At 32.3% G+C, this 26,340-nt stretch overlaps 1 protein-coding gene across 1 annotated transcript in view; it reads right to left on the minus strand.

Moving 5' to 3' along the window:
• LOC129227509 (reversion-inducing cysteine-rich protein with Kazal motifs-like) overlaps positions 1-26,340 on the minus strand; it is a 147,548-nt gene that overhangs the window by 115,928 nt on the left and 5,280 nt on the right. Inside the window, exon 2 of the mRNA XM_054862085.1 lies at positions 13,928-13,995. Coding sequence (XP_054718060.1) covers positions 13,928-13,995 — 68 coding nt within the window. The remainder of the gene's footprint in view (positions 1-13,927; positions 13,996-26,340) is intronic.

Here is a 26,340-nt window from a genome sequence, read left to right on the forward strand (position 1 = left end):
AGGATGAATGATTAAGGTGTGTGTACTTGTTAGATTTTTAACTTTTTGAATGCTTAACATTCTGTCCTAAAGAAGATAGCAACTCATTCAAAAATCAACTCAAAAAGTGAATAATTTTCAAAATTCCAATTGTATTCTCCTCCATCATTTTCCTAAAAAATAATGTTTTATCATTAAAAATACATGGCATGAAACTCGAAATTCCTTGTAGTGTTTTCTAGCTTGGTATGGTTGGAAATCCAGTAAAAAAAATTCCCTGCTACATTTTCTCCGCTTGTGTTCAGAAGCTCCTAAATTGACTAGAAAAAGAGCTAGGAGCAATTTCTGATTTATCTGATGATTGTAATTGATGGTAACTGAAAATTCATTTTCATTCGATCCTTTGCGCGAGATAGTTAGGGTGAAGCAATTGATGAATAATATTATATATTTTTATATCTTTGCTGAGTGCTAAGAAACAAAACAAAGCAAAAAAAAAAAAAACATTCGTTTTTATTATTGAGACTTTTTAGGTAACACGGATATTTGAAACATTTCCCTTTTGATAATGTTTTCGTTTTTAATATTTAATTTCTTTTATTTTATATTTCTAATCAAGGACACTTACTCAATAACAGTAGACTACTTACAAAGAATATTGTTAATAGAAAAGATTTTGAGAAAAACTGATTTTTGCTTTCCATTCCATTCAATTATTTTGAGAATAACATACAAAACAAAATTGATTTAAACTATTTCTGTTTTGTATTGTAAGTGCGTATAAAATTGTATAATCCCAGATGTGCAATGAGCGCATGCATATAAGAGTAGAAATAAAAATGTTAAAAACATAAAAGTTTATCTATGTGTTCCTCAAACTTTCAGTTATGATTGTGGTCGAATTTGGACTGCTGTGGGAAAAGTAGTAATATTAAAAGTTTATCAGGTGAGTCATTCGTAGTTTACAAGGCTTGAAGTTAAAATTGAAATTGCTAACAGAAATAAATGGTTTGATTTTTGGTGATTTCAAAGTAACTGGCAAATATGACGTTTATCCACGTATCAAAAAGCTCTTTATCTCTCTATTTCTAGATTTCTATAGTTCTTAAGAGATGGATCCTGTAGCTTCCAGTTGAGATCTCCCGCAGTTACAAGAGACATAGCTTTTATGTTTTTAATTGTGTTTTTATTATTTAGGGGGTTTTCAAGATAGGCCAATTTTTCACTACGTGTTAACTAATATACAAGTAAATACTTTCTCAAAAAACAAAGAAAAAGGGTTAAATACTTCAACATGAACTAATTATTCATCAGTTTACCATAAAGTATCCAAAAAGAAATTACAAATAAGAGGTTAATGTATGCGGCTAACTTACACTGTAAAAACGATACAGAAACGTTCCTGGAAAATAATGGGTAACTGATATGCCCAATTTCTGATAGTAACATATTTTGCAAAAACCAGGAAGGTTTTCTGCTAAAACGAAGTAACCTTCTTGAAATTATCCTGGAAGCCTCCTAAAAAATTCAGAAATCCTCCCTTTTAAAGCCAGAGGTGTCTCTGGAACATCAGAACACCTCGATAAGGACATGCCGCTTTATCCTACATTTTGGTTCTTGAGACAACTATGGATCCAAACTTATTTATAGTACTTATAAATACGTTATAATATTTGCTGGTTGCTATGTCGTAAAACAATGGAAAATAAGTTGAGTAAAATGTCTCTTAAGGTAAATCTAGAAATTTAACTTAGTTTACAAATTCAACAAATTTGTATCAAGGAATGCTTACAGTAATGAACCCCATTTTCACACCTTATTTGTTTTCAATTTATTTTAATTAAATCTTCTTAATTTACAGAATAAATTAATCAAACATCAATAAGGCAACACATCTAAAGCTTAGTCACCAGTTTTTTGCAACGAGGCTTTTGCACAAATACTAATTTTGTCCCGTGAAAAGTTTGGAACCCAAATTGCGGATGAGTCAGCTTCCCCTATATCAGGGCTGTCCAACTGGCGGGCCGCATGTGGCCCACCGACTTCTTAAGAAGACTTCTTCTCTTTGTAACGAAGGCGGATCGGCCTCAGTTTTCGCATTAAAATGTAAGCAAATGGTTTTGTAATCCTTCTGTTTCATTGTTTTATGATTAATATTTCAACTATTAACTGCTATTGTATAAGAGGTAAGAGGTTATAGTTCAACTTTTTCAAACTGCGGCCCGCCAGGTGATCAGTGACCGGGATTCTGGAACGTGGGCTTTTTGCAGTTGGACAGCCCTGCCCTATACAGTGGCCTTAGGTATAAATAACAGCTTGGCACCTTCCTGGTTTATTAAGAAATTTCCAAAAGCAGTGTTGCAAACGTGCCCAAAGCTAAGACAGAACTGCAAGTAAGTCCCAAGTATTTTACTCACCTGCACCTCTTGCAAAGCTTCGTATTCCATGGACTTATTCGCTCCCTTTGGGAGCTTAATAAGTCTGGACGGGTCTAATCGAGTTGAAGCCGATACATTTTATAAATACGCTCAGATGATCTTTAAAATGGGAGCTAAAAATATTTTTTACAACAGTGAAAAGGCTGCATTCGTGCAACTTGTAGCAATTCAGAAAATTTTTTGACAATGATACTTGATTTTTAAATTAGGTAGACAAAAAAACATTGAAATCACGAAACGTCACACGGAAATACTCAACAGCATTTCGGAATTTTTTTAGTGTATGCTTGCATGCAAATATTACCTAATTATTTATCAATTTACCATCAAGTACCTAGATGCTCCTAAATTGCTCAATAACAGAAATTGCACACAAGAGGTTAACGTATGCGGCTAACTTATGCTTGCATGAAAACAAACTAATAATTTATCAATTTACCATAAAGTACCTAAATGTTCCAAAATTACTGAATAACAGAAATTACACACAAGAGGTTAATGTATGCGGCAAGCTCATGTTTGCATGCTTTGACTGCACGTGAGTGAATCCATGCATGCTTTGCGTGTAATGCAATTGCGTATTTAATAAAGAGCTGGAAATAAACGGACAGTCGCTAGTTAAGAAATGAATTGGTTGTGACAAGCGCCTAAACTGAGGAAGCTGAGCTGTGCACGTCATCAGGGAGCAGGGTATGATATGGTGTCGTTCGTGTTCATCTTCCCGCGATGATTAAGTTATCACATAGAACACTGAACCTTGTCTCTGATAGAGGCACCATTGTTGTTGTCATCGAGTAATGAAGGGTGTTAGAGCGAAACTGTGAACGAGCCTTGGCCTTCTAGAGAAGGAAAAAAAAATCTTCTTGCTTTGGAGAAATAGTTTCAAACAAAGAGTTGAAGTCATATCGATTGCAATGATTTTATTTCCAAACGGAAGGGAAAAGAACATACTGGTAGAAGAGGCACCTAGAATTTCAAAAAGGATATTGCCTGTACCAGAAAAATAGTTTTGAGACATGTTTCTAGAAGATATAATAGTTATTTAAGGAATATATAGAATTCATCCTGTTTCACCAAATTATAAGATAAGTGCAGCAGAATTTTCATTAAAATAATTTTTTTTACTTATTTGCTCTCTTTCAGTCTTGTTATTGCGGCTGATGTACTAGTGATAACTCGGTGCTGCCGATCGTTTGAGAGCCTGATAATAATTTCTGAAAGTATTTAAGTTATACTCAAAAATATTCATGTAGAAAAAATTACTTCGTTAAGGACATGTAGTGTGAGTCATGAAACTCATTAAGATGTTTAAGTTTTAAATCATTTAATGTTGAGGTACTTAGTCATTTAGTGGTGATTGTACACAATATCTGAAACATGTTATAAAAATATGAAATACGAGGAGATTGTTAACACAATTCACCTTTGAACACTTCACTTGGTACGCGGTGGCAGCACCGAGTTGTGGTTAATACTTATTTCGAATTGTTAAACCCACCAGTTCCGTTTTTTTTTTTAAATTTTCTAGGGGGGAGGGGTAGGGCTAACTGTACAGTAATCAGTAGGTATAACATTAGAAAACAACAAACTAAGCATTGTACGGTATATATGCATCATATTTCTCAAATTCAGCGAGCAGAAATTGTCCCCTCATCATTTGTAAAAAGCAGCCTCGAAGCTTTTATGATAGTCTCATTAAAGTTAGTTTGAAGTCTGCTTATTCCTTGTGATCCGTTTTCGTCGGGACAGAAATGTAGCTGCAACACCAATGTAGCCCAACTAACACCCCAAGATAACAGATGTGCTATATTTTTATTGTGAACACCCCCAAATTCTTAGCAAAATATAATAGCATTCCTTTGACGGTTTGAGTCTTCAGTCGATAAGATTTACGCTTGTTATAAATAATCTGGTAGATATCTTAGAATTCCTCCCCCCCAAAATACCGAAATCTCTCAAATTGCAGTTGTTTTGATTAGATAATAGCTGCAAACTGCCGTTTATGACTTACACGTGTCAAAGACAATGAAGTTGGTCTGACATTCCTACGGCACTTTGGCATTTTGCAAGCAATCAATGGGGGGGGGGGGGGAGTAGACGGCGTAGATTTTCTATATTTTTCCAGAAAATGGTCACCAGAGCGAAATTCTAATAGTAAGCGATGTGTGAGATGGAATCTGAACTACATCCGTTAGAGCGGATCGAAAATGGCGCGGATGATAAATTCGTGTTTGTTCTTTTACGCTTGGAAGCAACTTTTTGCGTGAGGCCATCACTTTCCAATTCGGGCGTTCAAATAAAACTTTACTTCTCAAGAATAGCTGACCAATTTCGACTCATAAACACTGCAGATCACGTCCAAAGAAAGACAATCGAAGCAGCTATCAACCAAGACCCACACAATGGTGGAAGACTTCTGTCTTCTTTTAATGGCTAACTCTAACAGCAACTGCTGCAGCCATTTGCCTACCTTAGATGACAAAATGTGAGCCTCGCTTATGAGCGCCATTTGCATACGCTGCATCGCTAGAAGCAATAAAATTGTCCATTATAGCTTTCCTGCTTCTTCTTCCATGCTTCAGTGGTCAAGCAACGCATGCTGGATTAAGGCAGTTTTGAATGGTAATTACCGATGCCTTAACTCTTCTGATTCACATTACTGTTGCCATCGTGACTTACAATGAACAGTTAATGCTCAAATTCACACTGGATATGGCAATTTTTGGCGAAAAATGGCTTTTGGACTAGGTTATCGGTCATATTTTGCGTGGCTACTGTTCTCTTTGACATAAAATACAAACAAATCAAGTTCGAAAAAAAAAAAAAAAAAAGAAAAGAAACCTATTCTGGTTCGAGAATTGCGAATAACATTAACCTTTAAATGGAAGAATTCCTTTGTTACGTAAACATATTTTCCTTTCTGTGACTACGATAAAATTGAAATTTACTCAGTTATGAGACTCAAAATTTTGCAATATGTCATTTGATCGAAACGAATTGTCTCCAGCTGAAAAGGTGAGAGAATAGTCATTTAAAGGACAAAAATCCTCAAATACAGTCGCGATAACTCGAATCTAAAGGGACCGACGAAAAACTTCGCGTTATCGGAAGTTTGACTTACGCTAGTTTTGGTTAATATGTAAGCATATAACAGATAAAATCACAGAACTTGGAAGCTTTTAAGCACAATATGCACAGCTTAATCAAAAATATTGAGAGAAAAAAAATCCAAAGCATGGTTTTGATTTTGATACTGCTGGAACCACTTGAATAGAGCTGATTCTACTTCAGGAAAGGTGCACATCTTAATTCGTAGTCCAGCAACGTGTCAAAGTGAAAACAGCATAGTAAAGCAAAATAAAACAAGTTAACTCATGTCCGCACGTGTAACTCCTTTATCTCTCATTGACTCAACAGGTGCTCTTCTTGCTTTAGAGGTCTATTGTGCAGGAATTGCAAGTGAAGGTGGATTAATTTTTTTTCTTATAGTCACTTGTTTCTTTCTCTTTTTTCGTTCTTTCGAAATAAATTTTGAGTCATCTTTGAAAAAACTTCGAGTTAAAGGAAGTTAACTTAGAGATAGTGAGAATAATTAGTATAGTATTAAAAACAAAGGGGCCGGAACTTGATAAAAACTTCGAGTTCTAGTAATGTCCGTGTTATCGGTCTTCGAGTTATCGCGAATTCACTGCATATAATAGCCGATGATCGAGTAACGCGCGTGTTTCAACAATGAAACTCGCGCCACGTCATGATAATTTGATAATATGTTTAGTAATATTTAAGATGCAGGAAAAGGCTTTATTGTGAGAAGGCTAAATTTGATCCGGTAAGTTAACTGTTTTACTGGTAAGATTGTGTCATTTCAGGGGAATGAAGAAACGAAAAAATGGTCAACAATGAACGTTACCTACTTAAGTTTAGGATTCATCCACAGGTGTTAGGGTTACAATTTCAACTATCAAAATACAGTGAAACCTGTGTAAGTTGACCACTTGCGGTGCACTATTTTAGTGGTCAACTTAAACAGGTGGTCAACTTACAAAAGTTGATTTTATATGATAAGGGCTAAATCCGTGATTGAAAAAAGCGGTTAACTTAGACAGATGGTCGACTTACAAGGGTGGTCAACTTCACGGGTTTTACTGTATCACCAAGCAGGCAATACTCGACGTTAAATCCCGGTTATCACAAATTTACCATTTCAACTGCGCTTGCGCACGAACTTAGCTGATTTCAAAAATCTTGCTAATATTAATTACAAACATTTTAAATTTGTTAATAAATATGAGATAACAACAGATAAAAATTAGAAATCACAAAGCTAACTCTGGTTTAGTTTTTAGGCCTCGGGGAAAATTGAGTTTTGAGTCTTAATTATTAATGGATTCGGAGTTTGATTTTTCTATCAATGGCACTTTTCAGGGCCAAATTTTCAACCTCAGAAGAGCGTACTAGAATTGCAGCATCACTTCTAATACAAAGCCGAACCATCAACCTAAATAAAAATGTATAATACTGCTATTTACGCGTAACGTAAAATATCCGCAAAAGACGGATATCTGTACTCATATTCCAATCATTTTTGAAGTACCCAACGGGTTTTACGTTTATGTTAAGAAAATTTTTTTCAAACCAATAAATATTGAAGTGTCATTTTTCCCTTTACATCATAAATCATATCATCAAGTATTCATCAAGTATTCATATCCGTAGTTTCATATAATATATCACGAATTCGCTGTGAAAATATTCTAATCGCATTCATTAATTTGTTAGGAATCTAGCTCAGCTTAAATATAAACAAGCAACACAAAACCTTAAAACAGAAAGTCCAAAAAGCTAAATCCGCGCGCAAGCGCAGTTGAAATGGCAAATTTGTGATAACCGGGATTTAACGTCTACTGCAGGCAATGGCTTCGTTCAAATGTAGAAGCAACTTTCACGCGTCATACCTTGACGCATAGGCGGATTTAGGACTGAGTTCTTGGGGGGGGCAGGATTTTTTTTTTTTCCTTTTTGTGAGCAGCATTTTAATTTGCCCCCCTCCTCCATGTTTTAGTTTGTCTCCGGTGATGCATAAGGCCATGCTTTACCTTTTTCGTGTGTGTTTTTCATTAATGGTGTGTTTTCAAGCTGTCCTTTTTTAATTGACCTTAAGAGAGGTGACTGGTATCAAGAGAGCGACGCAGGGCTCCCATTTAAGTGGAATATAGAATATGTTCAATTTTAGGGGGTCCGGGGGTTTCTCCCCCGGAGGAAATTTTGTAAAATGGATACAAAATTCTGCATTTTGAAGCCTTAGAAGGGTTAATTGGACAGACAAAAATCTCGGGGAAAAAATAGACAAATAATTTTTTTTTTTTAAAGTTTCATGGTTTAAATGTGCTTTGTGATGTAAGTTAATACTTTAAAAGAAATACTGTACAGATTTAGAAAATATGTAACATGAGATTAACATACTACTTATTAGAACAATTCATAATTTACACACTTGATAAGAAATAAAATAGAAGCACACTTTGCTTAGGAGTTTCAAAGACTTGTCTAATTATTTTCAAGGTTTGGTTGGTTAGATTGGGTGTTTTGGCACAAGAGCCCTAGTAGGCTATACTTCGCCAATTCTTTTCAAGAATTTTAGAAGATTTAATAATTTAAGGCACCTCATTTGCACTTTCCAGTCTCTGAAATCGAGTACTAGATTATACAGTTGTACAGTATTATTCAAACTTTAAGTTTAAAAGAAAAAAATAAACAAAAGAATTCTCTCATTACAACAACCTTTTTTTAAATTATAAGCAGTGCAGAAAACGAAAAGAAATAGAAGTAGTGTATCATTTTTCTGGGCTAAACAGATTAACAATATGCATTAGAAGCAAGATAAGAGCAATCAATACAGAAGAATTTCCAAAATACTGCATTTGGGATTAAATAAATAGCAAGATATGAAACATGTGACTCACAAAAATTTATTTCAAGTAATATGTTACAAACGAAAGAACCATGATTTTTACACTTTTGATGCAGGATGTAGCAAGGAGCTGAATTTGACATATTTTGGCATTCATCCGCCTAGCATTTGTTAGAAATTTTAAAATTTGAGGTTTGTAGCCACACGTTTTCAAATATTCCAAGGTTTTCAAGCACTTGAAAATAAAATTAGTTTTTTCCAAGCACTTACCATTTTTCAAGGAACAAATCATGCAATTTTTTTGCGAGTTACGAACCCACTTCAAAGCAGTAGCCCGAAGCTATAGCTTGTTTATCTTATAGGCAAATCCGGCCCTATATGTAATTCACTCTTAACTCTTACCTGCAGATTTTTGTAATTTTTACGAACATTCGTCAGTTTTTACGGTTAAAATATTTTTACAATTTTACCAATAAGAACGTGTGAATTCCAAAAGGTTCTTCAAAATCTTTCGTATGTAACAACACAAAATATCTAATTTTTGAAATCACGCAAATTGAAAATAAACATTCTGAAAATAAAGAAAACAAATCATAACAAGTAGATCATTCTATTAGCGCAAATGGGGAGGGGGGTTCCCTTTGTTTTAGGTTCTAATTTAAAAATAATCATCAATTATTATAAGTGTTGCAGCTGAATGCATAGCTCGTTTAGCCTACATTTTCATTTATATACTTGCTTAAATGGTTTTCAGTTCAAAATAGTGAATATAGGCATATTTTCAGCACCCCAGTGAAAGCTTTACTATTTGTATTTAATGTTTTTTTTTTCTTTTCTCCCTCCTATTCTCTTCCTTTTCATTGAACTATTCAAAAAAAGAAAAAAATAATGATTTTTTTGTTTTAAGATTTTGAAAGATGTGTTGTTACTATTTTAAGTTCTCCCAAAACTGGTGGGCATTGCCCCCTATGCCCCCCCTTCTATAAATCCACCCATGCCCTTCTGAACTAGTCAAAGAAAAAAAAATGATTTAAAAAAAAAAAATTTGAAAATGTGTTGTTACTACATAAAGTCCTCCCAGAACTGGGGGGGCATTGCCCCCCTCTGCCCCCCATAAATCCGCCCATGCCTTGACGGGCAATTTTCTGGTTATTAAATAAATGTGAATACTTTTTTCTTCATTGCCATGGAGCGAAAATGTTAGTTCTCGTTTGAAATTAGTTATCCAGAAAAAATAAAAGAAAAACATTGTAAAAAAAACGAAATGAACAAAGAATAAAAAATTACTAAGTTATAATGTTAATAGTACGTACAATTATTTAAGAAAAACTTAGATAAAGCAGTAAAAACAAATAAAAGCTAAATGTCTCGTATGTATCGATGCCTCGTATATGCGTGTGTGCTCATAAAAACTTAATGACTTAGTATACAATGAAACCTGTGTAAGTTGATCACTCGCGGTGCACTACTTTAGTGGCCAACTTAAACAGGTGGTCAACTTCCAAAGGTTGATTTATATGACAAGGGCTAATTCCGTGCCTGAAAAAAGCGGTTCAACTTGGACAGGTGGCCAACTTACAAAGGTGGTCAACTTCACAAGTTTTTACTGTACATACATTTTTAAACTTTTCTTCGTTTCTTACATTCACTTTTCTTCTTATAATACTACACAATTTTTGTGAAGACAATCTTCCCAATTTAATTATATAATGAATTAGATATTATAGTATTCAAGAAACATAATTGACTTTTTCGTCCTCTTCTATGAAAGCATGTTTTATTTTCATCACAAAGAAAAAAAGAAGAAGAAGAAAAAAAAACTACAATGAACAAAGCAGAAGGTGGATTTTACTTACTTAAAGTAAACAATAAAACTACTGAAAACAGAAATTTTAGTTTTATAGTGTGACTGTTTGTAAGTTGTGTGAATTGAACTTTACAACGATTACTTATTTTAAGGGAAATGGGATGTGTTATCGGCAAGGCTTTGAGTTCGAATGCTTTCGCAAAACTTCTACAAAAGCCAATCAACTCATGTCAGCGCCAATTACCCTACCATTTTATTCCAAACGAAGTCAACATTGTCAAGGTCAAACCTCAACTTGTCAGAGCAACACTATAGTTGAAATAAAACTATAGTAAGTAAACAAAATTATTACAAATAAAAATTTCAGTATGAAAGGAGTAAACATCTGCATTTCAATGCATTGCCTGTCAGGTGCAATGTTAAACACAGAGTAGTTACAGAGCAGAAAGTAATCTCTTAGGCAGGGCTTTAATTTCTGACAAAAATAAATAAAATAAATATATAAAGCAGGAACCCTACAGTCTTCAGATCTAATTTTCGTAGGTAAATAGTCTGAATTCCCCGTCAACTATGTAAGAGTTCGCCTAAAATTGGAAAAGAAGTGTGGAAACTGAGCTTCTGTGAGCTCCCGCGCTAATTAATTCCTGCTCTGGAGCTACTTTTTAGTGTTGCTGCCCGAACGCCACCCTTGATAAAAATAAGAACTGAAGAGCAAGAAATCGCATTATGAATTTAAATCGTGTGTACTCTTCCGATGATATTATCTTCGTTTAGGCAAGGAAAACGCATTTATTTATTTAATTTTAGAATCGTTCCGGTTTGCTAGAGCATTACAAGGTTCTTTTAAAATTCATTATTCTTGGCTACTGATTTTTTGATCATTATTTAACGTTATTCGTTTATTTAAGGTAACTATAAATAACTATTTTTTCCAATCATATCTCTTTTAAATATTATTTGTACAGAAGACTTTTAGTTGATGCATTTAGATTAGAAGATGTAGCAATTTCATTCAGTCCTGTTTAAAAGTAAATGTTTCTTTTTCTTTTTTTAATCGTAAATTTGTTCGGCATAAATTCATTTCTAACGAAGGTTTACTATGTGTGCATTATGCAGTATTTTTTAATTTATAATGTGATCGATTAATTGATGTTTTCTTTTCGTTAGATATTAAGAGCCGTACTTTTAGTTGGAAACAGCCGTTAATAAGCCTTCTTTAGCTTACTAAGCTAAAGAAGATAATATTCCAAAATTATGCAAAAATATAACTCTTAAAAAATAGAATAAACAACTGCATCGACATTCAAATGAACTAGAAGTCATACGCATTGCTATACTATGCTTCTAATGAAAGAAAAAGCAGAACAGTGATAGTATTTAAAATTCTGAACTATACTTTTACTATATCTGACTATACTTTTATACGTTTACTAGAAAATCGGGCGAAAATTGTTTCTACATTTGAACGAAGCAATTGCCTGTTTGGTGATATTTTGATGCTTGAAATTTTAACCCTAACACCAGTGGATTCACCCTAAATAGCGTTAGTTATTTTCGTTTCTTCATTTCCTTGAAATGACACAATTCTTACCAGTAAAACAGTAAAGTTACCGGATCGAGTTTAGCCTTTTCAATATAAAGCCTTTCCCTGCATGTTAAACATTACCGAAACACATTATCAAATTATCATGTCGTGCCCCGAGTTTTATTGTTGAAACACGTAGGTTACTCGATCATCGGCTATTATTTATATGAGGATGTGCGTTTTTAATAATGCAACAAGCAGTCGTTCAGAAACATAAACAAAAATTTAAAAACTTTCCTATTTATTCCGTTTCACCCACTAACCCTGGAAACAGCTGTGGAAGAATTTTCGTGGGAGGAACAAAATGTCGTTTGTCGGAGCGATTTCGTCACCTTTTTCGCGGTAGCTCTTCCACTGATTACAGGGCGGATCGCGTATTGGAATAAACAACTCAGCAGGTAGGGGCAACAATCGAATAAATGAATACATATTCCCGCCGAGGGTGCAAGTGAGTACCTGTACCGTCCAGGAGTCACGATTCAAAACGCACACGTCATCCTTACATTGTTTTCAGACCATAAATAACAACAGGGGCTACGGAAAAGTAACCGTTTTTCATATTTGAGGAATTTCAGCTCTAATGTGTTTTTAGTGGTTTTGGAGAACGACTGTACTCAGATGATAGTGTAGACCGGCGCACGTTTACGCGAATTTGTTTCAATAAGAATTTTCTAAATTTTATGTTTTAACTTAGGAAATTTTAGACATTGTGGTTTTATGAAACATTTAATGGAGTCAGAATTAGTATATTCAGTTGTTGCTCAGTTCGTCCTTTCAACCGATAAAAAAATTATTTTTGAGTCCAAGTCGGTTGCGTAAACTTGCATCGGAAACGGGGCACGTTTACGCATATTTATTTTGACACCTAACGTGGTTATGTTAGTGTTTTGAACATAATGTCTTACTATCGTTAAAATACAGCAAAATTATTACAGACTGAGTAACGTATAAAGTAAAAGCTGAACGGGCATGAAGACAGCACTTCATAATTGTAAGCTATAAGATACGAATTTGTAACTAAATTAAAAATTAAATGGTGATTTTCAAAGCTAAATAGCATGAAAATACTAAAACGTTTTGAGACAGTTCGGAGCGAAAAAAGCACCAGGGCACGTAAAGAAGTAAGACAAACTAAGAACTAGTGTAAAGCTGCTCAGACGTCAACGCGTAAACTTGCCCCGTCGGCAAGTTTGGATTTATCTTTAACGTGCAAAAAAAATGAATAACATTTCTGTTTATACAAATACAATTCTCAAAAAAGAGTAAAATTCTGCTATTTTTTATATATTTGTTCTTTCTTAACTAAGTATTATTTATTCACAATAAGCTTCAAAACGTTCAACTTAAAATTTATTCGACTTGGTAGAAAACAGATTATTCTTTCTGCATGCTGGACGGAAGCTCGACTGATGCTCGAAAACTTGTGAGGATATTTGCTAGGGAGCAGCATCAATATGTTATGATTGTTGGCTCTCCAGTTTTAATTCGTTTTGAAAAAGGGCACTGCGTAAACGTGCTCCGATCTACCCTACTAAAGATCGACTAAATCTGCGTTTTTAAAGCGACAACTTCACAAATCTTCGGAAGAGCGTCTCTCCCTCTCTCGCCAAACCCATTTAAAATCGTCTTAAATTTTGGCTTCAATTTCGCCCCTTCAATTAATCCGCATATAATTTACAGTGCATATAATTCGTGTACATGACATAAGTCTTAGTTTATGTTTTAATGAAAAACTTTCTAAAAGAATACCAAGGGTACCTTAATAAAGGTATGATACGAATTATACATCTGAGCATAACCACATTATTACGTAAAAAGTTCAAGTAATAATTAGTAAATTAATTTTATTATCAATGAAATTTAAACTGTGTTTTTACGTCAAACTTTGTTATGCTCAGCCGCAATCCATCAACAATGTAGGGAATTTTTTAGCTTATATCAACAAAGAAGAAAAGGTAAAGTTTGTCGAAGTTGTGTTGAAAAAGAAATCTTCATCGAATTTGGAATAGTTCATTGGATAAAAGAACACGGTCTTACATAACGTCGCAAAATGCAGAGGATTGCAAGAATATTTTAAACGCGATAATTTACATAGCTGAGCAGGAGGCAATGTGTAATGACACTACTGCACTAACCAATGCGTAAACTATAAACATGAACCTGATTTTTCCTAAAATGAATAAATAAATAAACAAATGCAAATGTACCTCTTCGCAGGCAGACCGACATGATCCAGTAGTGAGAGTGCAGCAACTAGACGTTAATATCATCTGACCTAAAAAGAAAAATAATAAAAACAATTTTTTTTTTAAATAAAATATTTAATCTTTGCAACATGAAATAATAAACTTTTGTTTGTTACTTTAAATGCATTTAGTCATTGAAGATCAGGATGTTATTAACAAGTTTTTATTGAAAAAGATATTTTGAAAAACATTCATTGAAAGTATACGTAATACGTATTTTCCAGTTAACAATCATAAATTTAATACTTTTAGGAATTTGAAAAGAAGTTAATATTTAGCTTGTATCGTTAAAAAAACAAAACTTATGAGCTAATACCGATGCATAAATTGTAGTTTAGAAGTATTTTTATAAAATACTTAATCTTTTGCAACATGAAATAATAAACTTTTTTTTTTTTTTAAAGGAATTTAAAGGCATTTATTTACCCATTAAAGATCAGAATGTTATTAAAACGAGTTTATTGAAAAAGATAATTTGAAAAACATTCATTAAAAGTGTACGCAATTCCAAGTTAACAATAATAAATTTAATACTTTTCGCAATTTTAAAAGAAGTTAATGTTTAGTTTATATCGTTAAAAAAGCAAAACTGATGTGCTAATAACGATGTATAAATTGTACTTTAGAATTTCTTTATAATACTTAATCTTAGCAACATGAAATAATAAACTTTTTTTTAAGAAATTTAAATGCATTTACCCATTGAAAATCAGAAAGTTATTAAAAAAGATTTTATTGAAAAAGATATTTTGAAAAGCATTCATTGAAAGTATACGTATTTTCTAGTAAACAACAATAAATTTAATACTTTTAGGAATTTTAAAACAAATTAGTATTTAGTTTATATCGTTAAAAAAACAAAACTGAGGAGCTAATACCGGTGCATAAATTGTAGTTTAGAATTTTTAAAATAAAATACTTTATCTTCGCAACATGAAATAATAAACTCTTTTTGTTTTTTTAGGAGTTTAGATGCATTTACCCATTGAAGATCATTATGTTATTAAAAAGATTTTATTGAAAAAGATATTTTGAAAAACATTCATTGAAAGTGTACGCAATTCCAAGTTAACAATAATAAATTTAATACTTTTAGCAATTTTAAAAGAAGTTAATGTTTAGTTTATATCGGTAAAAAAGCAAAACTGATGTGCTAACACCGATGTATAAATTGTACTTTAGAATTTCTTTATAAAATACTTATCTTAGCAACATGAAATAATAAACTTTTTTTAAAGAAATTTAAATGCATTTACCCTTGAAGATCAGAATATTATTTAAAAGATTTTATTGAAAGAGATATTTTGAAAAACATTCATTGAAAGTATACGTATTTTCTAGTTAACAATAAATTTAGTACTTTTAGGAATTTCAAAAGAAGTTAATATTAAGTTTGTATCGTTAAAAAAACGAAACTGATGAGCTAATACCGGTGCATAAATTGTAGTTTAGAATTTTTAAAATAAAATACTTAATCTTCGCAACATGAAAAAATAATTTTTTGTTTTTGTTTTTTTTAGGAGTTTAAATGCATTTACCCATTAAAGATCAGAATGTTATTAAAAAGATTTTATTGAAAAAGATATTTTGAAAAACAGTATTGAAAGTATACGTATTTTCCAGTTAACAAAAATAAATTTAATACTTTTAGGAATTTCAAAAGAAGTTAATATTTAGTTTATATCGTTGAAAAAACAAAACTGATGAGCTAATACCGATGCAGAAATTGTAGTTTAGAATTATTTTTATAAAATACTTAATCTTTTGCAACATGAAATAATATACTTTTTTTTTTGTTTTGTTTTAAAGAAATTTAAAAGCATTTACCCATTGAAGATCATTATGTTATTAAAAAGATTTTATTGAAAAAGATATTTTGAAAAACATTCATTGAAATTGTGCGCATTTTCAAGTTATCAATAATGAATTTAATACTTTTAACAATTTTAAAAGAAGTTAATATTTAGTTTATATCGTTAAAAAAGCAAAACTGGTGAGCTAATACCGATGCATAAATTGTAGGTAAGAATTTTTTAAATAAAATTCTTAATTTTTGCAACATTAAATAATAAACTTCTTTTTAGTAATTTAAATGATTTACCCATTGAAGATCAGAGTGTTATTAAAAAGATTTTATTGAAAAAGATATTTTGAAAAACATTCATTGAAAGTATACGCATTTTCTAGTTAACAATTATAAATTTAATATTTTAAAGAATTTTAATAGAAGTTAATATTTAGTTTGTATCGTTAAAAAAGCAAAACTAATGAGCTAATGCCGATGCATAATTGTAATAGGCGTGTGACGGAATGGCATTTTAAATGAAAAACAAAAGTTTAAGTGATTACAATGCAATTTTTTTCACACCAACACTTTTTTCTTTATACAAACATTATTACAAAAGAGACAGATGGATCACTCCTTTCGAAAATAGATTATTCAATTGACCAAATAGGCTGAGAAAATGTGATAAATAAAAAAAAAAGTATTTGATTCACCAGGAATTCAAATTCAAAAGTATTTGAATAATGAGTGAAACTTCGAGCAGCTAAAGCTTGACAGCAATTAAACTAACTTCAAATATTTTCAAGTACTCAAAGACTAGGAAAGAAAAGAAAAAAAAATAGAAAAGGAAGTGATCTTAAATATAGAAACATCAGAATACATTCATACGTGTGATGGAAAGAAACTTTTTAAAGAAGTGTACTTTTATTTGGCCTTACTTTTAAAATTGCATCGCAATGATTTAGTAAATTGGCATTAATGCGTACTTAAAAAATAAATTGTGAGGATGATTATAAAGGCTCATTTGAAAACATTGAATAATTGAGTATTTTGCTCTATTTGCATACAATTAAAAAGTAAGATTGGTGCCATTTGGAACCGGCGAAAAGGGTTCTTAAGGCTCATTTGAACACATTGAATAAGCATTTTTTCCATTACAAACTAGTAAGTTTGGCAAAATTTGAAATAAAGACATTGAGGCTCTTTAGCAGCTATTTTTTTTCGGCATGTGTTGCCAAACTTTGTATTGTAAAGCTTTGTGTTAATTGCATGTTTTCTCGTTGATGAAATAGACAAATAATAGTGCTGACATCTGGTAAAAATATTTTGATTGCAAAATATTGATTTTTGGTTTATGAAAGCTGTTCACGTTTAAACCTGAATGGATTTTATGCCAACATGCTTCGGAAAATTATAACAATTTTACGCATTTAACTGAGTGGTATTCAAAAGCTTTAGAAAGAAGAACTCGAAAAGTGACAAAACGGAATAAAAAAATATCACCGCATCACCTCCAAAAGTACCCATTAATGCTCTTGCTCACACAACTTTTCCCGCTCTAAATCATTCCCGCGCATTCACAGCATTTTTCTTTTAAGATGCTTCCACTTTTTGTGCACGAGCGCACAATAGTTGATGACTTGAATTACCCATTGTGTGATTGACAGGCGCCTGAACAAACAAGACGACGAAATGCGGAGGGATGGGGGATTTTGACATAAACTTGGGGGAGGATGGAGCAAAAGGAATAGAACAGGCAAAGGTCACGCCTCCACCCCGCATTTTTCGCGCCTTCATCCCGGAGTTTGTTTTCCGTGTGAGGAAGAAAAAAAAATAGGGGCCCTTTTATTTGCTTTAACTGGAAGATAATGCCTAACGGCATAAGGTTTCTGTCAGTTTTACTGAAGCAGTGGCGAAGGTGGTGAAAGGTTCCATGCTGGATGGGGGACGCTGTGGGTTTTTTGGTGGTTCTCGTGATAATTCGACAAAGAAGGGAGGATTTGGAGTGTGATAAGATTAGAGGGAAAGAAACGTGTTGAATACTGAAATAACTTAGCATCGGAAGGATCCCACATGCAAGGCTAGGTCACTGTAAAAAAAATTCCGAAACGTTACTGAGTATTTCCATGCAACGTTGCGGGATTTCAATGGGTTTATCCACTTCTTGGAAAATGCAAGTATCACTATCAAAAAGTTTCCTGAATTGCTACAAGTCGCACGAATGCAAACTTATCATTGTTGTGAAAAATATTTTTAGCTCCCAGTTTAAAGATTAACTGAGTGTATTTATAAAGTGTTTCAGCTGTAACTCGTTAGCGTCCTGTACGGACTGATACGGCCCAACAAGGGAGCAAATTAGTCTTGAACTACGAAGCTTTGCAAGAATTGCAGGCGAGTGAAATATTCGATATTTACTTGCAATTCCGTCTTGGCTCTGGCCATGTTTTGTAATACTGCTTTTGGAGCTTTTCTGGGAACGCAGGAAGGTCAAAAGCTGTTACTTTACACCTAAGTTTACTCTAAAATTCCAGAGACACGACTGGCTTTAAACGGGAAGATTTCTGAATATTTCAGGAAGCTCATAGGATAATTTCAGGCAGGTTACTGAGTTTTAGCGGAAAACGTTCCTGGTTTTTACAATTTATATTATTGGAAGAAATTGGGCACATCAGCTGCCCATTATTTTGCAGGAACGGTCCTGAATTATTTTTACAGTGATGGAAGGAATGCTTTTGTGCAGTTACGTTATAACGAGTGAATTATGAAACTGTCCTATAAGTTGCGGTATCTAATGGACATTTAATATAGGATCCTTAGCATTGGAAGGATCGGAAGGAAAGTGCTTTTATGTAGTCCCATTATAACAAGTGAATTCTTAAACTGTCCTATAAGTTGTTTGGTATTTAATGGACATTTAATACAGGATCCTGAGCATCGAAAGTATTTCACACATGAAAGGAATGCTTTTATGCAGTCCCGTTATAACGAGTGAGTTATTAAACTGTCCTATAAGTTGCTTGGCATTTGATGAACAGTTTATATAGGGAGCATTGGAAGGATCTTACATGCAAAAATATCATGGAAGGACTGCTTTTATGCAGTCCCGTTATAACGATCGAATTATTAAACTGCCCTGTAAACTGATTGGTATTCAATGAAAATTTAATATAGGATCATTAGCATTGGAAGGATCTCCCATGCAAAAATATCGTGGAAGGACTGCTTTCACGCAGTCCCGTTATAATGAGTAAACACTGAAATAATTCCGAAACGTTACTGAGTATTTCCGTGCAACGTTTCAGGATTTTATTTTTTTTTTATACACTTCCTGGAAAAATCAAGTATGACTGTCAAAAAGTTTCCTGAATTGCTACAAGTCGCACGAATGCAGACTTATATAGTCTATCGGCTTCGGTTCGAATACGGCCCGTCCTGACTGATTAAGCTTCCAAAGGGAGCAAGTAAGTCTATGGACTGCATAGCTTTGGAAGAACTGCAGGCGAGTGAAATCCTTGATACTTGCTTGCAATTCTGTCTTAGCTTTGACCATGTTTGCGTAACTGCTGTTGGAACTCTCTTGATAAATCAGGAAGGTGCCACGCTATTATATTGCGCGTGCCTATGTTTACTCTAAAGTTCCAGAGACACGACTGACATTAAAAGGGAAGATTTCGGAAATTTTCAGGAGAAGGCTTCCAGGATAATTTTAGGAAGGTCACTGATTTTTAGAGGAAAACGTTCCTGGTTTTTGCAAGATATATTACTTGCAGAAATTGGGCTCATCAGCTGCTCATTATTTTCCAGGAACGTTTCTGAATCGTTTTCACAGTGAGTTGTTAAACTGTCATGTAAGTTGCTTGATATTTTTTATAGGTACAAAATATTTAGTACACAGTTCCTTCCGTCAACCTCTTTCGTCAAAACCAAAATTATTTCCAAATTAAAATTGAGATTATAAAATCTCACCAGAAATCTTTAGCTTAAAGTTTTTAAAACGAACAGAGCAAGTTGGCGACTCGATCATTGGCACATAAGCAATCAGCGTAAGTTGCGTTAGGCGAAGGTTTAGTTTTGACGAATGTTGTTGTTGGTAGAAAAAGTAGGTATCGAATAATTATTTAGGGTACAATCATTTAGGGCAGCTTAAATATCACTGTAAAAAAAAGAAAAATACTTGATAGTTTTGTAATTCTTCAGTAGTTAGCACTTCGTAAGAACGTTTTATGTTTCTTTTTTTTTTCATCATTTTTTCGAAGAAACTGAACAAATTTGAAATTTTCCGAGACTTAACTTTTTTTGATCAATACATTAAAATAGTTTTGGAAGTGGAGAAATAAACTAGGGCTTTCTTTCGTTTTTGTTCTTTGAAACTAACTTGTTTGACTAAATTAGTGTGTGAAAATGAGTTTTGAATAACATTCATATTTCAAACTTTTTTAAAAATCAGTTTCAATTTAAAACCATGGATAAAACGCATTAAATATGTAGCGAAGGTAAAAATATTTTACACTATATGATATTTCCGAGAGCGCTGTAGTTAGTTAGGCTAAATACAATGCACCATTTCTCAAACGTAATCTGATGTAGTGAACAATCACGCTTGAAATGATATCATGATATATTTATTGAAACATCAATTATTTCCCTAAGTTTAATCTTATGATCCCACACTTTTGTAAATCACTAATAAATGTTCTTGATCACCAAATGTACCCGTCCGGGTTTAACGATCTCTATTTATCGTTAGAGCATGCGCAATGTGTCTGTGGTAGTTGTCGGTTATTGCCAGATCCGTTGGAGAAAGGAAGTAGTTGCAGGAAATAATTATCTTTCTTTTTTGATGAAGATGGCATCAGCGAATTACTGAGTTAAAAAATGAATTGACGGTAGATTAGTGAGGCTAGAATATTTTTTCTTTACTATTTTTGACTAGTGTGATTTAAAAGAAGCTAGCTAGGAAAGACGTCCTAAAGTGAAAAACTAATGCAAATCCATAGAGCATAGAGTCTGACGAAAATTTGAAAATCTTTGGTAGCAGATTTTTTTTTGGAGGGCATCGATAAAGTCCATTCCGAGGGATATGGTCGGCAGAAGAAGGGCTATTTTAGCGGAGGTCGTTGGAAAAGAGGAATTTGCATTTAGCATAGGAATGTAAAACCAAAACTACGGTCAAGTGAAAACAATAAGCAATCGTAATCGTAAAAAGACAAAAAAATATAATGAGAAAAACTAAAGCAGAAAAAGTAATGCTATATTTGAAAGATACATTTCTTCTCAAACCTCAGATAACAATAACTATAATAAAAAGGACTAAAACTTCAAAGAAATTTTTCTTGTGTCATTCAAAATGCTTTGAAAGAAATTCATTTCGTGCCCAATTTCTGGCAGTAATATATCTCGCAAAGAACAAGAATGCTTTCCTCTAAAAGTCAGTAACCTTCCTAAAATCAGCCTTAAATCCCAAATTATACAGAAATATCTCCGGTTAAAGCGAGTCATTTTTCTGGAACTTCTAGAGAAAACTTCTATAAGTTTTAAGCAGCAATTTGGGGCCATTCTGATTTGCCAAGAAAGATACAAAAGCATCATTGCAACTAGGGTCAACGCTAAGACAGAATCGCAAGTACCAAGTTGTAGCAAGTGCGGAAATTTTTTGACAATGATACTTGATTTTCTCAGGAAGTGGATAAAACCACTGAAATCTCGAAACGTTACACTAAATTAATAGTAACATTTCGGATTTTTTTTACAGTGTGATATATACTACATCTGAATACAGATGGTCATGATTCTGCTTTCTTGGAAATCGACAACTTTATGAACTTAAAACGGTGGCAAAATAGCTAGATTCTTCAACTCTAAATTAAATTTCAAAATACTAACTTATTGAACATTTTTACATTAGTTTATACTTGCATTGGAGGTTAATGACACACTGTAAAAAAATTCCGAAACGTTATTGAGTACTTCCGTGTAACGTTTTGGGATTTTTATGGTTTTTATCCACTCCTCGGAAAAATCAAGTATCCTTGTCAAAAAAATATTGTAAAATTTTTTTAGCTCCCAGTTTAAAGATTAACTGAGCGTGTTTATAAAGTGTATCCACTTCAATTGCGGCCCGTCCAGACTGAGAAATCGTCCAGAGGGTGCAAATTAGTCCAGGCTGATAAGGCGCCCAATTGGAGCAAATTAGTCTATGTACTACGTAGCTCGACAAGAATTGCAGGCGAGTAAAATTCTAGATACTTACTAGCAATTCTATCTTAGCTTTGGTCCAGGTTGCAATAATGCTTTTGAAGCTCTCCTCGAAACGCAATAGAAGCGAAGCTGTAATAGTATACTCACCTAAGTTTTTTTAAAGATTCCAGAGATACGACTGGCTTTAAACGGAAAGAGTTCTGAATTTTTCAGGAAGCTTCCAGGATAATTTCAGTACAGTTACTGAATTGTACCGGAAAACGTTCCCGGTTTTTGTAAGATATGTTACTGGAAGATATTGGGCACGTCAGCTGCTCATTATTTTCCAGGAGCGTTTCTGAAGCGTTTTTACAGTGCAGGTAATAGAATTAGGAAACGGTGATAAATTTAAACGGCTACATTTTTAAAAGTGTAAATATTATTTTGCTTGTAAAATTTCCTTTTACTTAAAATTTTGAGGACGAAAAAAAGCAAAATGAACTAGATAAAAAATCATACTCGTAATGAATTTTTTTCTCTTTACTAGTGGCCAAGATTTTTTTTCTTTTTTCGTCGCTCGGTATTTGTCTGGCCTGTTCGTATCAATTAAGTATGAACTTTTTCCCAATAATTTGAATAATATTTTCTGAACTATTTTCAGCGAGACAATCACTCTAAGAGTATGGGCAAGTATGAAAACTCTTTCATCATGAGCGTCAGTGAGTAGTTATTCTGAACTGAGGAATTTCTTAAACGCGAAATGAAATACGAGCAAAACTGAAATTGGTTTGAGATTTATTTTAAAAAAATAAACAAATACAAAAATAAATAAATAAATAAAATGAAATGAAATAAAAATAACATTACAAAAGTAATAATAAATTTTAAAAAATGTAGTAATTAAGAATGAAAATAAAGATAAAATAAAATAAAAATTATCAATATAAAAACAATAGTAAAAAAAATGCAATAAGTAAAAATGAAAATAAAAATTAAATAAAAATGACATTACAAAAAGTATAACAAATAAAAAAAGTAATAATTAAGAATGAAAATAAAAATGGAATAAAATAACATTAAATTAAAAAAACTTAATGCTTCAGTCATTTTGAATATTTTTTTTCCGAAAATGAAAGAATACTACTATGGAGTGATTTCTCATTTTCATCATAGCTTTGAACAAAATTTTTATCGAAAGATCTATTCTTTTTACATGTATTATTGGTATAAAATTTATTGATAGAATATTTAATTGAAGAAGTATTTGTCCCAACCCTTTTGAAAGATTTAATTATGAGAGACCTATAACATCACAAGTTTTGCGTCTTCAGTAAATTATTATAAACTTGAAAATTAAGAAGATGAAATTAATTTATTTAACGAATAAAGTGTTTAAGTTTGTAATATCTCTGCGCGTTAACTAGTTAAAGAATTTATTCCTTTAAATAGTTCAAATACATTTTGTTTGAACAAATGTACGAAAATTGTTAAAACAGTTAGACATTCAAATGGAATTCCACTTCAATTTGTGCATTTATAATTTTTTTTCTTTAATAAATTTCCCGCAAATGCAAAGACATAAGATTTATCCAGAGTCACATGTAAATTATAGAGCTATAATATCTAAAATATTTAAAGATTCAGAATTATTATATTTTGCTTATAATATTATTTTAAAATGTAACATTACGTAATAATTGTAACTTATTATACTTATGTAAATAAAATTTTAAAAAATAATGAAAAATAATAAAAAAATAAACGCAAAGAGTATCCTATAAAATAGCATTATAATTATTTCTTTGAATTAAGAATAAAGCGTCAGGTAAAAATCTCGGTGGTCAGGACAAATTTTTTCTCTGCCTGTTGCCGATCCGCTGGCCAATCTGTTAAGAGTTCCTGAACTATAATGAAGGAGTTATTATTATATTATCATTATTATTTGTTTTATTTATTATAATTTTTTTTCTGAACGAAATGTTATTGTTATTTCATATGCATATTTACTTCACCATTCATCTGTTGCTAATTAAACAAATTTAGAGTGACAATATTTTAACAAATTTATATATTTTAGCGATGAGCTTATATAACGCCAGTAGCACGAAAAAAAAGTAGCACGAAAAAAAAAACCGTGAGGATTTTTTTCAGAAAAAAGAAATTTCGCTATTTATTGCAACCAGGATTTTACACTTTTTAATATCTTGAATTAACTTTTTCTTTTTTCGAATTTTTACGTTGTATGGTTGATTATTCCATGTTTTCAAAAGTCAGTCCCGTCATTTATTGGGATCTGGAGGGGACAACTGACCTCCAAACTTAGGGAAGCTATTGTATTTACATATCAGTGGGAGTGGGTTTTGCTATTAGCACATATACCCTTTGCCGCTTACCAGTGAAAAAAGTTGTAGTTTCGCATGTATTTCAGACCACATTAATTAATCTTATTAAAAAAACATTAAGAATTTGAATCATTTTGAAAGACATACCATAATGCACAAAGCAAACATTAAAAAAATTAGTTGTCTACACCGCACAAAATGTACAAGACAATAACATTAACCAAAACATGCTGTTAAAAAACTGTAGTAGTAAGAAAAGAAACCCTTTTTAAGTAGACAAAATAGAAATGAAAAACATATTCTAAATGAATTCAGGTAAACATCTTTGGCATAAATTTTTAATAATTCCCCTTTTCTAGTTTCTTATTCAACAAACTAATTTTTATCTTAATTATAAACAGCAAAATGTTATAATTTTACTAAGAAGTAGCCATATTTTGCCACTGAGTATTCCCTTTCTAGAAAAAACATAAAAAACCTGACTTTAATAGTTGAACAATTTTTTTAATTTATTACCTGAACTCATCGTTGCCCTGACATAAGCAGACGAAATAACATAAATTATACAATTCATGTATGTATAATAATAATAAATATAATAATAATAATAATAATAATCATCATAATCATAGTAATAATAATAATAATAATAATAATAATGATAATAATAATAATATTCATAATCATAATCATAGTCATAATAATATACAAAATAACAATAATAAAGAATAATATAATAACAATAATAAATATTAATAATAATAATAAATAATAAAAAAAATAATGATAAATAACAATAATAATAATAACAACAATTTTAGACTATACGTAGCTGCAAATAAAAACATGACAAAACAACACTACACTTTTTCATTTACATCAATAAAATCGATGTCTACTTTTAAAAACTGCACTTATAGTCCAGTCAATAGGTAGAAAAAAAACGGGCTTGCCTTACAAAAAATGGGGTCAAAGATTTTATTTTTTAAATTTGTGTATACTAGTGCCAATATGAAAAAACCAAGTTATCCAACATGAAAGACCTCGGGAGAAGTTTTGGGGGCCGAAAAACCCCAAAAATTTGTGACTTTTTGTAGTATTTTCAAAATATCTCAAAAATGATTAAAATTACAAAAAAACTTCCAATGCAAATGTTAAAGGGGATTAAATTTCCTTCAACTTTTGTCACTACAACATTTTTGTAACATGAAAAGCAAGCGAGTTACAGCTTCTTGAAAGTCACACTTTTTCTGAACCCCCCAGCGAAGTGCGTGAAAGCGCATCGGATAACGGAGGAAAAAAAGGAGAAACGCCGGTAGTCTGACCTTGGAAATCATTTGTCTTTCACAGTTGAGGGTAAATGCCTCTGTTCCCTTTAACTTAAACAAAACACCCCCATTCCATCTCCCCCCCTTTTTTTTTTCTCCAAATGAGGTGAATCGACTCAATAGCTACTCATGTTGGTCACTTCAGGGTTTGAGCGAGAGTATGTTTTATCAATTTGTGTGTTCTGTATTATAATTTTTTTCCTTAGAAATGATTACGACTGACCTGTTTTTTTTTTAAAATTATTATTATTATTATTTGCGAAATCAGTTTGCATGAATGCGAAATAAAGATTGTGAAGGAGAAGGGAATAGAAAATCTTCAAAGATGCAGCGCAAAACGGCAAAATGAAGAACATCAGCGTTTTTTGAAGTTCTTGAAAGAAGTGACAATTCACACTGCCTGTCACAAATGCTATATCAATGAGCAATCAATCTCTTCCCTTGAAGTAATGGTTGAACCTAACATGTTAACTAAATTCCTCAAGAAAGATTGCTGGCAAATTATAACAACAAGAATTGTCTTATTCAACTTCTTGAGGCATATTTCGAACAGTGGCATTGAAGTTAGACAGACTCAAGATGATGCCGACTTACTTACTGCTCTTTCAAAGGCAAAAGAAATTGAAAAGGTTGTTATAGTGGGCGAGAGGATATAGATCTGTTGGTGCTAATGACAGCTTTAGGACAGCCTTTCAGCAACTTGTTCTTTTTAAAACCTGGAAGAGGGAATACTTGTGATTT

The sequence above is a fragment of the Uloborus diversus genome, chromosome 8 (assembly GCF_026930045.1).
Source record: "Uloborus diversus isolate 005 chromosome 8, Udiv.v.3.1, whole genome shotgun sequence".
NCBI classification, from domain to species: domain Eukaryota; kingdom Metazoa; phylum Arthropoda; class Arachnida; order Araneae; family Uloboridae; genus Uloborus; species Uloborus diversus.